This window comes from Eptesicus fuscus, chromosome 5 (assembly GCF_027574615.1).
Source record: "Eptesicus fuscus isolate TK198812 chromosome 5, DD_ASM_mEF_20220401, whole genome shotgun sequence".
Taxonomy (NCBI): Eukaryota; Metazoa; Chordata; class Mammalia; order Chiroptera; family Vespertilionidae; genus Eptesicus; species Eptesicus fuscus.
In genome coordinates, this window is record NC_072477.1 from 95,803,978 (window position 1) to 95,822,374 (window position 18,397).

At 40.4% G+C, this 18,397-nt stretch overlaps 1 protein-coding gene across 2 annotated transcripts in view; it reads right to left on the reverse strand.

Annotated features, from left to right (window-relative positions):
• Window positions 1-10,057: 10,057 nt before the first annotated feature.
• RAB18 (RAB18, member RAS oncogene family) overlaps window positions 10,058-18,397 on the reverse strand; it is a 41,516-nt gene continuing 33,176 nt past the window's right edge. Inside the window, exons 4-7 of one of the 2 annotated variants that reach the window (XM_008150410.3) lie at window positions 17,573-17,645; window positions 14,108-14,226; window positions 13,968-14,034; window positions 10,058-12,000 (exon numbers count right to left, since the gene is read on the reverse strand). In XM_008150410.3, the coding sequence (XP_008148632.1) occupies window positions 11,828-12,000; window positions 13,968-14,034; window positions 14,108-14,226; window positions 17,573-17,645 (432 nt within the window). In that variant the 3' untranslated portion in view covers window positions 10,058-11,827. The remainder of the gene's footprint in view (window positions 12,001-13,967; window positions 14,035-14,107; window positions 14,227-17,572; window positions 17,646-18,397) is intronic. The other variant, XM_008150411.3, reaches the window with a different exon arrangement.

The window sequence follows — 18,397 nt, forward strand, 5'->3', positions numbered from 1 at the left end:
GAAAAAGCTAAAGGAGTTCATCACCACCAAGCCAGGATTACATGAAATGCTGAAGGGTATTCTTTAAGAAGAGGAAGAAGAAAAAAAAGGTAAAGGTAAAAATTATGAACAACAAAAAGACATCAAATACATACCTACCAACAAGTGAATCTAAAAATCAAGTGAATAAAAAATCTGAAGAACAGAATGGATTGATGAATACAATAGAATCAGGGACATAGAAAGGGAGGGGACAGACAATTATCAGGGAGAAGGGAGTCTGAGAGGTGCAGGAAGAGATTGGACAAAAATCTTACACCTATGGATGAAGACAGTGGCGGGGGGTAAGGGCATGCGGGGGGTAAGGAATCAGGTGGAGGGGAGCTATCAGAGGGGATGGGAAAGAGGAACACCTATAATAATCTGAACAATAAAGATTTATTAAAAAAAAAGATATCACCTCACACCTATCAGAATAATTATCATCAATAAATCAACAAACAACAAGTGCTGGTGAAGAAGTGGAGAAAAGGGACCCACATTCCCTGTTGGTGTGAATTTAATTGGTGCAGCCACTGTAGAGAAAACAGTATGGTCGTTCCTCAAAAAATTAAAAATGAAACTGTCTTAAGACCCAGTGGTTCCACTTCTGGGTATATATAAAAAAAAACTCAAAACAATAATTGGAAAGAATATATGCACCCCTATGTTTATTGCACTGTTCCTTAAAATACCCAAGCTATGATAACAACCCAAGTGCCCATCAATATACAAGTTGATAAAAAAAACTGTGGTACATTTACTGGAATATTACTCAATTATAAATAAGAATAAAATCTTACCATTTGTGACAGCATAGATAGACCTAGAAGGTATTATGTTAAGTGAAATAAGTTAGTCATGATTTTACTTATATGTGGAATCTAAAAACAATATAAACAAAGAAACAAAACAGAAACAGAACTCATAGATACACAGAACAGATTGATAGTTGCCAGAGGGGTGAGGGGTTGGGCAACTAGGTAAAAATGGTGAAGGGACTGAGAAGTAACATTGGTTATTTATAAAACAGTCATGGAATGTAAAGTAAAGCATAGGAAATATAGTCAATAATATTGTTATAACTATGTACCCAGGTGGGTACAGGAAATATCAGGGTGACCACTTTGTCAAGTATATAATTGTCTAACACTATGGTGTACACCTGAAACTAATACAAAATAATCTATACTAATAAAAGGTAATATGCAAATTGGTCAGGACGCCCTCACAGTAACAACCAAACAGCAGGCTTCGTGGGGTGACCAGGCCGGCAGGTGGGTTAGTGAGAGACAACCAAACGACTAAACAGCAGGCTGCGTGGGGCAACCAGGCTGGCAGGGGGGTTAGTGAGGGACAACCAAATGACTGAACAGCAGGCTGTGTGGGGCGACCAGGCCAGCAGGGGGGGGAAGTTGGGGGTGACCAGGACAGCAGAGGGGGGCAGTGAGGGGCAGCCAGGCCAGCAGAGGAGGGCAGTGAGGGACAACCAGGCCGGCAGAGGGGGGCAGTGAGGGAAGACCAGGACGGCAGAGGGGAGCAGTGAGGGGTGACCAGGCTGGCAGGCAGAGGCAGTTAGGGGTGATCAGGCTGGCGGGGGGGCGGGGGGGGCGGGGGGGCAGTTAGGGGTGATCAGGCAGGCAGGCAGGTGAGCAGTTAGGAGCCAGTGGTCCCAGATTGTGAGAGGGATGTCCAACTGTCGATTTAGGCCCAATCCCCTGGATCAGGCCTAAACTGGCAGTGGGACATACCCCAAGGGGTCCCAGATTGGAGAGGGTACAGGCTGGGCTGAGGGGAACCACCCCCCCTGCACAAATTTCGTGCACCGGGTCTCTAGTAATGAATAAAACACTAATTGGGGGGAAAAAATAACAGGAAAAAACACACACTTTATACTAATAAGATATACTCCAAGAATGTAAGGATGGTTTGGCAATGGGAAATGTTCAACATAATTCATTATATTAAACCAAGCAACAAAAACATTTGCTTATACCAATACATGGAAAAAACAAACAAACAAAAATACATAATGAAATGAAAAAATTCAGCTGCCATTCATAATTACATTTAAGTCAAGTATTAGAAGAATAAAGCTAAACCAACTTTCTAAAATATTAAAGGCTATTTCTTAAAATTAAAGCAAATAGTATCTTAAAAGGCAAAATACTAAAACTATTGTCATAAATTCAGATCAGATAAAATTATCTTTACTTCCACATATTATTTTGAACCTAGTAAATAAGAAACACTAAAAAGAGATTGGCATTAATAATAAATTTGGTAAGGTGTGGTTTGTGAAAATATAAACAAACTATTTTTTCTCTATTACAGAAAAAAATAGAAAAATTTTAAAATCTTGATACTCTATAGTAACAAAATTGATAAAATGCCTAGGAATACATTAACAAATATAGCTAGAGGGTAGACCTAGAGAATATTCTAAAATATTATTGAAGGATATAGAAACTGAATTAATGCAAAGACATGCCATGTTTCTGGACAGAAAGACTTTTTAAAATGTCAGTTTATAATCTAATATATAGATTTAATACAGCTCCTGTCACAATTCCAAAGGACTTTATTTTGTAACTGGATAAAGTGATTGCCAAAATAAGTTTAAAAAAATAGTACAGGAAAGAACTTGACTTACACACAAACTATAAATCAAAATGGTCATACGCTGGCAGAGGGAAGGCTATATTTGTAGAACAGAATAGAATCTAGAAATAATTCAACTGTATTATCTATTAATTGAAAAAACATCCATGATCCACCTAGCAGCTTGGTGTCTTCACTTCCAACATATTTTCTTCCACTCAACCTCAGGCACCCACACATGTTTATAATTTCTCTGTACTCCCAAAATCTCAGTCAAGAATCTCTCCAACATTGCCTATTTTTCCAGCTCCCTTGCCTTGGTATGTACATTCCAAAATATTTGACCATATTAGGAACCCCCACCCTTTGGTTCTACCATATTATTTTCACTATCAAAAATTTCCTACTGAACTCATTAGTTAAAAGACCAATGACGGTTCCAGCTGAGGAGTGGACATCTAAGCATGAGTTTGTTTCTAGGCCCTCACAAGTACGTGATAAAAATATATTAAGGAATTAAAGAACAATTCTTAACAGCGAAGAACATTCTATGAGGTATTTCTAAATTTAAGCAAAATGGAGACAACATGGATGTGTCTCATGGATAAAAGAGGAGAAAAAGCAAGTCTAGAAAATGTATGTTGAGCCTGCAACAGAGGCCAGAGCCCATGTGCCTGTGGGCCACAGAGAAAGCCCCAGGCAGCATCAGATACAGTGGAAGTGAGGGTACCAAGTGAACCAAACATTATATACAAGCAAACTTTTTGGTAATAGAAATGTTCCAGATCTTAATTGTTATAATCGTTACATAAAGGCATATTTGTTAAAACTCATGGATAAAATGATTGTCAAAATAATTACAGTCAAAATATAGTTCTAAAATCTATGCATTTTTATTTTATGTAAAATATACTTCAATAAAGATACTTTTAATTGCTCTAGAAACGTATCCTCCACAAATATGAAACAACACAAAGTTATTCACTGCCAATACATGGGCAACTGGTTGAATAAACTGTTGAATCCACAATGGAGGACTTGCAAAAGAATGAGGGATAGCTCAATGAACTAAAGATGTAGAAAGAGCTTTTTCAGGTCACATTAAGCTAAAAAAAAAAAAAGAAGAAGAAGAAGAAGAAGATCCCAAAGAATGTATATAGTACACTACATTTTGTGTAAGAAATGGAAAAAAGAATATTGCATGAATTTTGCAAAAAGAAAAGTGAAGGGGAGAGCGCCCGGCTGGCATGGCTCAGTGGTTGAGCATCGGCGTATGAACCAAGAGGTCATGGTTCGATTCCCGGTCAGGGCACATCTCTCTCCCTCTCCCTTTCTCTCTGATATCAATAAAAACATATTAAAAAAAAAGAAGAAGACAGGGAGGGCGTGAGATCAGGATGGAATCGATAGGTATAGGAACATGACTTCTCTGATTTAGCTTTTAATATGGTATTAACTTTTATTTAAGAGATTAAATAAATTAAAAGGGATTTTAAAAATCCTAAAATTGAATACAAGCAGGAACAAATGAATTTATGTCAAACAGATAATTAAACCACATAGGAAAAAAGAATTTATTCACCAGGACATCCCCCTACCACTGCCATTCTCATTCTTGTGTCTCATAAAAAGTGCTTTATAGGCTTGGCCAGCGTGGCTCAGTGGTTGAGCATTGACCTATGAACCAGAAGGTCACAGTTCAATTCCCGATCAGGGCACATGGCCAGATTGTGGGCTCAATCCCATTAGGAGGCATGCAGGAGGCACCCAATCAAGGATTCTCTCTCATCGTTGGCATTTCTATCGCTCTCCCTCTCCCTTCCTATGAAATCTTTTCCTTGGAATTTCCATTTTCTTTCCTCAAAGAACTATAAAATCTCATAGATTAATTTGTGAACACAGGGACAGAAAGGCGGAGAAAGAGCAAATGAACTGACATTTATCTTCTTCTGCCCTAGGACATTCAGTGCTCCTGGCATTGGACTCAGACCAGGACTTACACCATCACTTCCATTATCAAGCTTTTGGACTTGGGCTAAACTACACCACCCGTTTTCCTGGTTCTCCAGCTTGCAGATGGCGGATCATGGGACTTCTTGGCCTCCATAACTAAGGTCAGACTGGAAATACAACTAAATTAGGGAACATTCACCCAGAATTACCAACTGAAGTCCAGCTGAGAAGGAAACTTATATCAAGGATGGAAGGCAAACACCTGGAGATTGGTAGGAAGGGTGAGGTCGAGAGAAGCTGACCCAGCTTCCATGGGTGGCAGGCCAAGAATGAAGATGGATCTCTTGGCTACCAGAAGGTCTTTTCCCTCAGATGATCAAGGCCCAGAACCCAGGCTGGGCTCCACAGCCTGGAGTACCAGAGGCAAGAAGAGTAGCCCACATAGCATCCAGCTAGGAAATGGGCAGGGCTTTCTGGTCACTGGGGAGACTGGAGCCAGTCAGAGATAAACAATAAATAAGGCTACCAACAATAAAAAATATAGTTTAACAAATCTATTATTAGATAAGAACAGCAACATGCAGAGATGAATATACAGATGATCCCATTAAAAGAACAGGAGTAAAATAATATATATACACTAGAGGCCTGGTGCACAAAATTTGTGCACTAGGGGCAGAGGGTCTGTCAGCCCAACCTGTGCACTCTCGCAGTCTGGGACCCCTCGGGGGATGTCAGCCTGCCTACTTGCTGCTCCTTACCACTCGGCTCACTGCTCCTTAGTGCTACCGCTGAAGCAGGAGAGGCTCCCACCACCACCGCTGTGCTTGCCAGCCATGAGCCCGGCTTCTGGCAGAGCGACACTCCCTCTGTGAGAGCACACTGACCACCAGGGTGCAGCTCCTACATTGAGAGTCTGCCCTGTAATGGTCAGTGCCCATCATAACAACCAATCGTTCTGGTCGTTCCACCATAACAGTCGCTTAGGCTTTTATTATATAGACTAGTGTCCCGATGCATGAAATTCGTGCACGAAGGGTGGGTTAGCTCAGCCAGCTTGCACCCTCTCCAATCGGGGATCCCTTGGAGGATGTCCGACTGCCAATTTAGGCCCGATCTCTAAACCAGCAGTCAGACATCCCTCTCGCAATCTGGGACCGCTGGCTCCTAACCACTCACCTGCCTGCCTGCCTGATTGTCCCTAACCCCTCTGCCTGCTTGCCTGATCGCCCCTAACCTCTCTGCCTGCCTGCCTGCCTGATCGCCCCTAACTGCCTCTGCCTGATTGCCCCTAACTACCCTCCCCTGCCAGCCTGATCTCAACCCCAACTGCTCTCCCCTGCTGGCCTGATCTTGCCCTCAACTGCCTCTGCCTGCCTGATCACCCCTAACTGCCCGCCCCTGCTGGCCTGATCTCGCCCCCAATGGCCCTCCTATCTCAGCCTGATCTCATCCCCAACTACCCTCCCCTGCCGGCCTGGTTGCCCCCAACTGCCCTCCCCTGACGGCCTTATCTCATCCTCAATGGCCCTCCCCTGCTGGCCTGATCTTGCCAACTGCCCTCCCCTGCCGGTCTGATCTTGCCCCCAACTGCCCTCCCCTGCTGGCCTGATCTCACCTCCAATGGCCCTCCCCTGCTGGCCTGATCTCGCCCCCAACTGCCCTCCCCTGCTGGCCTGATCTTGCCCCCAACTGCCCTCCCCTGCTGGCCTGATCTCGCCCCCAACTGCCCTCCCTGCTGGCCTGATCTCGCCCCCAACTGCCCTCCCCTGCTGGCCTGATCTCGCCCCCAACTGCCCTCCCCTGCTGGCCTGATCTCGCCCCCAACTGCTCTCCTCTGCCAGCATGATCGCCCCTAACTGCCTCTGCCTGCCTGATCACCCCTAACTGCTCTCCCCTGCCGGCCTGATCTCGCCACCAATTGCTCTCCCCTGCAGGCCTGATATCACCCCCAACTGCCCTCCCCTGCCGGCCAATCTGGTTCTGATTGGTCGGTTTCTATGCCAGTCAGCGTCAAAAGCTCTGCCTCCTAGGCAGCCGTTGGCTCCTCACACTTCACCCAAGATTTGGTTCTGATTGGTCGGTTTCTATGCCATCAGCGTCTCCAGGCCTATCTCTGGGCCTAATCAGAGAGGCGGGGCTGATCAGCAGCCCCCATGGAGGCCCTGAGAGAAACAGAGGCACAGCTGCTGGCGAAGCCTGGAGAGAGGCAATGGCTGATCAACAGCTGCCATGGAGGCTGCAGATCAGACCCTGCCTCTCTCTCCGGGCCTCTCTCTGGGCCTGATCTGCAGCCACCTCAGCAGTCAGTGCTGGGTCACTGCACCTGCACTGGCGACAGTCAGTGCTGGGTCACCACGGCAACCCATCACTGATTGCAGGACTTACTTCCGGTGTTCGGTCCAGCCTTCAGTCGGTCATTACGGACACTGGGTTTTTATATATTAGGATATTTGCATATGATTATAGAGGCATGGAGAAATGCAAAAAGGGTACACATGCCAGGCTGTAACACTAATGACCTCAGGGAGGAAGGGGAAGAGTGCATTTCCCATGACAGAGAAAACTAAATAAAAAATCATGAGACACTATAAAACAACAAGTCCTTAAAATCACATGTATGAAGTTGACTCACTTATATGTATATATCCACAAATATATGAAGATAACCTCACTAAAATATTAAGTTACTTAATAATATTGGCTTTCATCAACCCATTAAGCCTGATGGATAAAGAGACCCTACATATGCACTTTCACAGCATACATTTGGTTGTAAGAAAAAAAGAAAATCCAACTCAAACTGGCTTCAACAAAAAAGGAATTTATTGGCTCTCATAAGTGAAAAGTGCAGAAATAATCTGACTTCTGTTCCAATTTGATGGAGGTTCCAAATTGCTTCAGGGTTCCAAGTTATAATCCCTCTTCTTTTCTTGGTACTGCCCTCAGGCTGGCTCCTTTATGTTAAAAAAAATTATCTGCAGCAAGGTCAGACGTGAATCCTCATACCACACTATCTCCAAGAAGGTGTCTTCATCAGCAGTTCCTGAGAAAGCCTCAGCAAACATCGTTTAATAAGTAGCCTGATCCAGGTAAGGTGCCTATCTATCCCTGAACCATTTACTTTGAGTGTGTGTTGGGGGGGCGGGGAGAGAGGGGGTGGAGGCGGGGAGAGGAGGCAGCATGGCACTGTTTAAAATTAACTGGGTTAACTCTAGAGCTGAAAGCATGGCAGTGCCATCCAAACCACATGCTCAGTAATGGGGGGAGTGGGAGAAGAGGCGGTAATTATACAAAGAAAAAGTGAGTGGTATTGTGAGAGAAGGAAGTGGATGCTGGATGGGCAACCACAACATACACAAACAAGGAATTTATGCAATAAAATATTAAAAGTATTCAGTCTAGTTATCAAAGAAATATAAGTAAAATTATATAATTTGTTGCTTATCAGATTGATAAAAAAAGAAATATTGTTTGTGTGTGAGAGAGAGATGGTGAAGGGGCAGGACTGAAAATCGGAGCTCACACTGCTATAGGAAAGGTGCTTATGTACAAAGCTGTTTTAACTAAAAGGCTCGTAAGCAAATTTCACACCACAATTAGAAACATTACTGGTTTCTAAATATGAAACAAAAAGCTAACAACAAATAGTAAAATTCAGGGTCCCATAACGTAACAGAAGTTGACTACCTTTTTCCCCGTTCCAATCTGATAGATGTTTTCATGTTGGAAAAAATAAAGATCAGATTTCCTGGGTAAATCTATATTCTTTAAGCTCCAAGTCTTGACTTGGTCTATCTATTTCTTTCTATTATCTTCTTTCAATATTCCTAGACAAAACCCAGAATGAAGCCTATAGTTGACTAATCTTGGCACAGCTGGGGTCAGAACTAGTAAAATGTCTTCTGAAAACTGATTAAGTGCTTTTACCCCATACCAACTTGGGAAAATACACGAGGAACAAGAAATTCCCTAAGTATGATTGTTGAAATAGACCTCAATACATAGAAGCATAATGCTTGAATACTGAGAAGACTTACAGTCTAGAGTACCTACAGGATTGTTCCAGTTCACTTGAAAATCAGAAAACAATATATACTAAACTGTATTTAAAAATATTACAGCTATGAGGTAGGTCTGTGCCTTCCCAGAGGTAGAATAAATAAGTAGTGGCATAAGAAGGATGCTCTTATAAGCTATGGGGCCAATCCCACACTTTGTACAGAATCAAGTATATTTAAGTATGCAAACTACAATGAATCAAAATGAAGTCCAATTCCAGTACACTCAATTAGAAAATCAACACCAAGTGTGAATTTAGATGACAATTAATTACTTGAAGTGAAAATACCTCCCCTCGCCCCCACAGAATTAGATTTTGAACAAGACTGTTCCTGGATTTTCTCAAATCCAGTTACAAATAGGAAGTTAAGGTGCCACAAGTCCCCTGATATTGTACTATTCTAAGTCAGAGATTTTTATTCCACTCTGAGAAGATAAAATAACTGAGACAACCTACTCCACTACCTTAACTTTTTGGTTAAATGACTTGTACATGGCTGGATTACATCAATGGGATTTATTCTATAACCCAAAAATCTGAAATATTTCTATTATACATAAAAAAGAAAAATAAGAAATAGGAAAACTCTTTCAACCCTGCTGAAACTAGTCACAGCAAAGGGAGCAGTGGTCAAGAACATGGATTCAACAGTGAAGATGCCTTAACTAGAATTCAACTCCATCACTGATTAGCTATGTGATCTTTGGGAAGTTACCTAACATATCTGTAGTTTCATTATCCTCATTTTTTTTTTTTTATTGATTTCAGAGAGGAAGAGAAAAGGAGAGATAGAGAAACATCAATGATTAGAGAGAATCATTGATCGGCTGCCTCCTGCACGCCCCTGACTGGGGATTGAGCCCACAACCGAGGCATGCGCCCTTGGGCAGAATCGAATCTGGGACTCTTCAGTCCGCAGGCTGACGCTCTATCCACTGAGCCAAGCCAGCTAGAGCTCATTATCCTCATCTTTAAAATGGAGTACCAACCAATCTCTTAAGGTTGCTGTGAGGTTTCATGAGATAATTCAGCACTTAGAACAGCACCTCACACAAAGGAAACTTTCAACAAATGCTATTACTCCATATTAGGAGTAATTGAGTATATGTTTGTTTAGGTCTATTTCTGTATTCCAAGAACTCAAACACTATATCCTAATTGTTCTAATTTGCAACATCTGCATAAAGCACTTTAATACTTCAAATGCTTGGAAAATAAAAATTAACCAATTCCTTTCAGTGGCTAATTTTAGATATTACAACTACTCCACTTAGAAAACCTCCACTATGAAATAATAAGCTTGCAACAAAATAGTAAAGGGAAAGCTACAGACTACCATAGAACTTGAATAACACTATATTCAGAGGTTCTTCAGCTGTTGAGAAAAATAGGTAAATGGATAATACTTCCTGAACAAATACATCTAGGGAAAGCAGGCTATATTTATTCAAAAACTATAAAAGGTTACAATATAAATCAAACAAAATTAGTTTTTAAAAGTTAAGTGACTCATGTATCCAAATTCTGACCAATTCAAGGCAATAATACAATGTACAGAAAGATTATTATATAGCCCAAAGGAGCAAAAAGCAATAAACAGAAATGCCTTATCAATACAGATACTACATGAATATACAAATCTACAGTTTTAACGTAACAAACAAATCCTAAGTACATGTGTTGGCTACCTTTTTCCAAATTAAAGTAGTAAATGTTTTATACTTGGTAAAAACATATATACTGTACACAACTTTTAATCACATGTAATGAGGTCTAACAAGTGTGAATAAAGTAGAATATAAGGTTTTATGTGGAGGTGGACATTTCAGAAAGAACCCAACTTCAATTAAATCTAATATCACATATATTGCAAAGATGACCCACAAAAATGTTTATCCTTTCAACTGCATACAGAGAACAAAATGCCCAGAAATTAATATCAGAATTGTACTGTGAAGGATATTAGAGTGACTGACTTATCTGAAAAGACAAATTACGTATTTGGGGGCTTAAATAGCAGAGGTCAATGTGAATTAAGTAACATGAGTAAAAGAAAACATACAATGTACAATAGCTAGAGGTTAAAAAACTGAATATCGTGGGAAAGATTTATTAGTCTGTACAAGTTGGTTTTAATAAAATATTGACTTGTTACAATAAATTACCAAGATTTTCATTGCAACACTATTTTCCCACACACATCAAAATCTGGAAGCAATATGTCTTTCTCAAATTGTCATTTAGTGTTTTTTTTATCCCAACCCTCAAAATACAGACATAGGTTTTTGAATATCAACAAGCCATTTATGGAAGTCATTAGATACAGCTATTCATAAACATTACACAGCTAAAATGGAGGTACCTGGACAAACACTACCAACATTTATAGAAAAAAGTGTTGGTTTCAAAGTGTAAGTACTAACATGAGTCACATAAACACACTATTCGTATCTTTCCGAAACCAAAATGGGGAAAACCTTATTGCCATTCTGCCAAACACCCACTGAAAATGCTGCACTAAGGGTCTTGAATCCAATGTACGTATCACAGAATTAAAACTCTAGTTAAGCAACTCAGCTACTCATTAAATTAAAAAGTAAGATCAAACTTCTTTAACATATCAATGCTATTTTAGAAGCATCATCAGAACAGAGATTTAATTATAAATTGGCCTGGATTGCATCCTATAAAGAGAATTTTGCTTAGTACCAAAAGAGAATCTGTCAGCAAACATCCTAGGGAAAGCTGTGGAATCATGCTCTTTGTTATTCTTGAAGAAACTCACCAGGTTGGATACCTGTAATCTCTCGGCAGTTCTAGGAGTTCTACATACCAATTAATTCAGTAATTGATAGGAGTGTTTAAGCAAAAAGAAGACCAAAAGTAGACCTTGTTCTCACATATATTAGATAGGTGGATTTTTAAAAATCACATGATAAATGTAAATCATAAAATCAAGTGTACTTATAAAGGTACACCAATTTTATGTTACATAAAAAACTGTAGGCTGCAAACTGTGCATGCTTACCATAACATTTTACCTGGGAAAGCCAATGAGTGAGATTTCTTGTAAATACTTATGCCATGATACAAAACAAATATGTGCAAACTGCAAGGTCCCTAAAATAGCAGTTAAAGAGTTTATATACAGAAAGATGTCACTATCTGATCAAATATGGCATTTCCCAGAGTCTATAACACAGAACAATAACCTCCACAGGCTCCTCCATGGCCTTCTTCCCTGTGGGACAGTTTGACTCCTTTATTCTGGTTCTCACTTTCCCACAGTCCAGGCGTCTGAATGATCTTTTCAACAAGTTCCTCAAAGGCACACTGTACACCATCACAGGTTTTTGCACTTGCCTCTGAAATTCAAGGGAAAATGTCATAGTATATTCCTTCTGACCATACGCCTATGTTTTTATGGGAAATTATTATGGTATATAGATCAGCCTACAATATGTAAAGACCCAAATCAATAATTTCCCCCCAACAGGTTTAATATTAGTGAATTTCCTCAAAGTCTCAGTGCCTGTCAGCTTTACCATTAACGCATCTCCCAGATTAGCTAACTTTCCACCACCTGCCAAAAGCTGCAGTCAAAGCCACCAGCTTTATTCATCTGGGCTACTGTATTGTAAGAGAATAACTAGCCTCTTGATTCTGCTTTTATGGTCCATTTTCTACACAAATGGGTCCTTTTTAAAAAGAGTATCAGATCACAGCACTATTCCCTTGCTTTCCACCACACTTAGAATTAAAATCTATTTCTTTACCATATCCAGTTAGGTCCAACATGTCCTTTTTAAATCCCAGCTCCCATTATCACCAACCTTTCCCCAACACACACTGCTCCAACCAGAGCTTTCTTCCTGTTTCTTAAATACACTAAACTGGTTTCTACCTACCTCAGGAAATATCTGCTATTCTCTCAGCCTGAAATGCTCTCCCTCTGGGTCTTCATATGAGTGATTCTTGCTTAAATGTAATGTCATTGCTTTACAGAACTCTGCCTAATCAGTTCCCACACCGGTCATCCTCTCTTTCCTTACAATGTTTTATTTCTTTCAGGTGATTATTTACTTATTTAACTGTTTCCTATACTAAAACATAAGCTCCATGAAAACAGGGAGTTCATTCTATTCACTATTATATCCTCAGTGGCCAATCAATATTTATTAAATAAACGAATAAATGTTGAAATGAAGGACACCCAGCAAGTAAGCAGTAGAGGGAGTACTCAGTTCCTTTCTAAAACTCCCTATACCTTCCACTTACAGCACCCTGCTTCTACCTATATATGATGTGCTCCCATATTAATTTATTGATTCCTAGTCAATTCTAACACTATGGACTAAATTAGTAATTCCTAAAGCTGACTTTACATTAGAATCAACTAGGGTGTTTTTTTATATATTGTCTTCTAGGCCTTCTTTCAAACCCATGATAAGGCACAGGGGCCTAGAATTTTGAAAAGCTCTGCAGGTGCTTCTGATATAGGCGGTCCACTTTTCTAGATGAGGGGGTCAGCAAACTTTTTTTGTAAAGGGCCAGATAGTAAATATTTTAGGCTTTGTAGACCATATGGTTTCTATTGTAACTGAACTCTGCCAAGAATCCAAAAGCAGCCATAGACAATATATAGGAACCTGAGGGTGGCTGTATTCCAGTACAAATGATGGGGCCAAATTTGGCCCCTATTGTAGTTTGCCAAACCCTGCTCTACCATGCTTCTGAAATATTAATGTGCATGCAAATCACATGAAGATTTTATTAAACTGCAGATTCTAATGCAGAAAATCTGGTTATAGCTTGAGATGAAGCATTTCTAGCAAGCTCCCAGGTGGTGCCACTGTTGCCAGCACATGAACCAGCAAGGTACAACTTTAGCACTGGGAGCATGGCTTTACTGAATGGCATTACATCCTGAGAGGAATTATCTGACTGTGTTCTGTGTGACTTCATATAATGAGATCCTATTTTTTATTATAGAAGGAAAAATAAAGAATCTGATTCTATAGTTAGATTTTATAGCATGAGACAACTATGAACTAAATACATCTATCTATAATAATAAAAGCGTAATATGCTAATTAGACTGGACGTCCTTCTGGACAACCTTCCAGATGAAGCCGGGGCTGCAAGGGAAGCCCAGGTGCTGGGTGCCAGAGGGAAGCCAGTGCCAGCAGCTGGGAGAAGGAAGGCCTACACTTGCACAAATTTCATGCATCGGGCCTCTAGTATCATTTATAATTAATAAAGAAAAATTTAACAAAAATTCCATTTTTAAATTGCTCAGTAACAATTAAATGATAAATATTCACACACCTACCTATAAATAACATGGAATGCTTTCGTGCAAATTTCAGGCCTTCGTTTCTATCAACTTCACGATTTTCCTAAAAAATAGATGCAAAGAGTTTAAAAAACTACCAAGACACAGAGAAAAATGCCAAGTGTCTAACTTCTTACCTTATCAATTTTATTTCCAACTAGCATGTTTACTATGTCATTTCTTGTGCAGTATGTCTCCAATTCATTTAACCAATTATCCAGCTTAACAAAGGTGTCTCTTCGTGTGACATCATAAACTGAAGTAAAAAGAGTCATTTATTAAATAAGCATTTAAAAATAAGAGCAATGATATCATATTTTTATATGAAAATAGGAACTAACATTACTATATAGAAAAATCTGTTTTTTTAAGTCTTTTATGCTTAACAATCAGTATCTACTAATCCAAAAGAAGAAACAAGTACATGAAAAAAATACAAACACATTTCAATTTTATTAACACACACTGTAAGAGAAATTAGTTATATCCTGTGTGATAACTGAAAATTAATTTAAGCAAAACAACTGCTGCCCCCATTCATAATAATAAGAAAATGAAATCTGTACAAAAATGAAGTGTTTTGGTTCAAATCTGTGGCAAAATATAAAAAATTTTACATGAATTGAAATATCTATGACTGTGTTAATTTGTTTCTTGCAAAGACCAGAATTTGAAAACCCAAGTAAAATTAGTACATGGGATCCTGATTGTCTTCCTCTGTTATCACTTTCACATTATTCTGAATTATAGTAAGTAAAGAGCTTTATTAATTTACAGTATTTTCTAAACTTAGGAGATGCTAAAACCAAAACAATAAGACTCACTGTCAAATTAATAGAAGTAAAACCAAAGCCTCACAAGTCACAATATGAAAGAATTCTCCCTACAACTGGTCAATATTCATTTTAAACCATTTCCCAGGAGCATTAAAAACACTTTTAATGCAAGTCTGCAAGACAGAGCAGTAAGAACTATCAGCAAGCCTGCAAGACAGAGCAGCATCTGAGGTGTAGGTTCTGCTGCTCCAGAGCCTGGCCTCCAAACCTCCCAGCCCAGGATAACATCTGTCAGCTCTGGCCTGGCTCTATCACAGGAATGTCGTTGATCATTATGAAAATCCCAGAAATGTGGAGTCTTTTGACAAGACACCTAAAAATGTTGGAGGATCTGTGGGGGCTCCAGCATGTGGTGATGTAGTGAAATTACAGATTCAAAGTGGATGGAAAGGGGAAGATCGTGGATGCCAACTATAAAACATTTGGCTATGGTTCTGCAACTGCCTCCAGCTCGTTGGCCACTGAACAGCTGAAAAGGAAGACAGTGAAGGAAGCCTTGACCATCAAAAACACAAATATCATCAAGGAACTCTGCTTTCTCCCTGTAGAACTGCACTGTACCATACTGGCTGAAGATACAATCAAGGCCACCCTGGCTAATTATAAACTGAAATAAGAATCCAAGAAAGGCAAGGTGGAGAAGAAAGAGCCCTTGGCAAAGCTTCCAGCAGGACACATCAGCTGCTAGCCCATCAGTCATGCAGTAAACAGATTTCAAAAGCCCCTCGCACACTATAATAAAAGAGCTATGTGATACCCACGATACCCACATTTGTGGCTCTACTGCAAGCAAAATACAGTTTAGTTGTTCTGAATCCTGTGGTTTCTTTCAACCCACTTTTATCACTTTAACCCAATTTGTGTATATTTTGTATTGTGTGTATGGCCTTAAAACTGAAATCAGTAAGTCTCAAGTTTTGATAGTATAAGAAATGCACAAAAATTTATTTTACCTGAATCTACTTTGGGGAACATTACCAATAGAACTCCTTAGTATGGTTATTTGATAGAACTAAATATTATATATAAAACAGATCTGCATATATCTATACTAATAAAAAGGTAATATGCTAATTAGACCGAGTCGACCGGACATCTTCCGGACGTCCAACTTCCTTCTAGATAAAGCCACGGTGGCAGGGGCCGAGGCAGAGGCAGTTGGGGCGATCAGGCCGGCATGGGAGCAGTTAGGGGGTGACCAGGCTGGCAAGTAGAGGCAGTTAGGGGTGATCAGGCAGGCAGGTGAGGGGTTAGGAGCCAGTGGTCCCAGATTGGAGATGGTGCAGGCCGGGCTGAGGGACCATCCCCACCCCCTGAACGAATTTCATGCCCTGGGCCTCTAGTATAATAATTAAATGAATGTAAGCACAAAAAATAAAGGACAAACACTTTTCAATAAGTTACAACGAGAATCCACATTTGGTTTTTAAATTTTGTGTGATTATAAATCAATAGTGTTAAGGGCTTTGGGCTATTTTTTTTTATGACTAATAAAATGCCGCTAACTGAAGATCAGTTTCTGGTAATACTCTGAGACCAACTATATGTGGATTAATCCTCAATTATTTCCTTATTAACATGTACTTTTAAGTCTAATAAATTAGTCTGATCTTTATTTTTCAACTGCTTGACAAAGGATTGAAAATAAATTTTGAAAGTTCTGTTCCCATTGCAATTAGCTAATATTAATAATAGGAAAGGAGCAAAGGAAAGGCCAGACATTATGAGCATGGTCATCTGGGCAGCTTCACCAGAAGGCTGCAACTTTACACTTCCCAGGGAACTACCATTCCCCACAGATCACCATGGGGAAAATACAGGCAAGCACCCTCCCTACGTCAGGGTGATGTGGGGAAGGTGCTTGTCTGTAGGCCTAACCTGGGAACAAAAATAATTGGCCAGAGGGGAGGAGGCAATGCAAGCCCAAAAAAATTTGGGAATACATAATCCAAAGACAAATAATTATCTCTTTCTTGTGCCTCTGGCTTTGCTCCTGCTTCCTTGCACTCACCCGTGTGCCCTCTCTAGTCATGTGGCCCTAGAAGCCACATGGCCCACAGCCATGTGAACCCCACATGCAATGGACTGCAGCTGGGAACACAAGCTAAACTAGCCAGATGCTGGACTGGACTTGCAAATATAGAATGGAGATTCTGGGTATTGGCTTTAATCCTAGCATTGCTGAAGATAAGATTGGACTTTTACCATGGCAAGATAGAGGGAGATGAGACCTTGGAAACACAGGGGTTTAATGCCACAGAAATAAAACTTTCCACAAAACTTCATCCTCCCATGGGGAGCTCAGGAAATCCTTATCCCAGAAGCACCCCCATCCTAGCCAGTTTGGCTCAGTGGATAATGGCCTGCGGTCTGAAGGGTCACAGGTTTGATTCCAGGCAAGGGCACATGCCCAGGTTGCAGGCTTGAGCGTGCAGGAGGCAGCCAATCAATGATTCTCTCTCATCACTGATGTTTCTGTCTCTCTCTCCCTCTCCCTTCTTTTCTGAAATCAATAAAAATATATTTTTTTAAAAGCACCCCAAGAAGCCAACTTCCATGGGCAACAAACAGGTGGGGACACAGGGAGCACCTCACCAATAACCATTTCAATATTCAATATTAAATGAAGTTAGCACAATGTCAAGTTACACAAAAGTAGCCCTAGAGAAAAATAAAAACATATCGATCTTCACAGATAAGGAAAATCAGAAATTACTATAATAAATAACAACATTTTAAAAATAGTATATTAAAATAAAAACTTACCTAATATAACACCCTGTGCACCTCTATAATAGCTGGGAGTTAATGTTCTGAACCTCTCTTGACCAGCAGTATCCTAAAAGTGACAATCAATTACTATTAAATAAAAAAAGTATAAATAAAAGACATTCAAAACACTAAGTTAAGAGTAGAAAGTAAACAGCATTATTAAAAATATCAATGCACAAACTGATTTAAAATTTGAAATTTAAATGTGTTCTCTTAATGACAAGTATTATCCTAATATATAAAAACCCAGGGTCCATAACATCCAAAACGACCAAAAGCTCCACCAACCGGAAGCCAGTGCTGGGTTGCTGTGGCACGACCCAGCACTGACTGCAGATCAGGCCCGAAGACAGGCCTGGAGAGAGAAGCAAGGTCTGATCCATAGCCTCCGTGCAGTTGTTGATCAGCCTTTGCCTCTCTCTTTCTCTCAGGGCCAAGCCAGCAGCCGCGCCTCTCTTTCTCTCGGGCCTCCACTGGGGCTGCTGATCAGCCCTGCCTACCTAATCAGGCCCATTGATAGGCTCAGAGACGCTGACTGGCATAGAAACCGACCAGCAGAACCAAATCTGGGTGAAGTGCAAGGAGCCAATGGCTGCCTAGGAGGCGGAGCTTTTGATGCTGACTGGTATAGAAACCAACCAATCAGAATCAAATCTGGGTCAACTGTGAGGAGCCAATGGCTGCCTAGGAGGCAGAGCTTTTGACACTGACTGGCATAGAAACCGACCAATCAGAATCAAATCTGGGTGAAGTGTGAGGAGCCAATGGCTGCCTAGGAGGCTGAGCTTTTGAGGCTGACTGGCATAGAAACCAACCAAT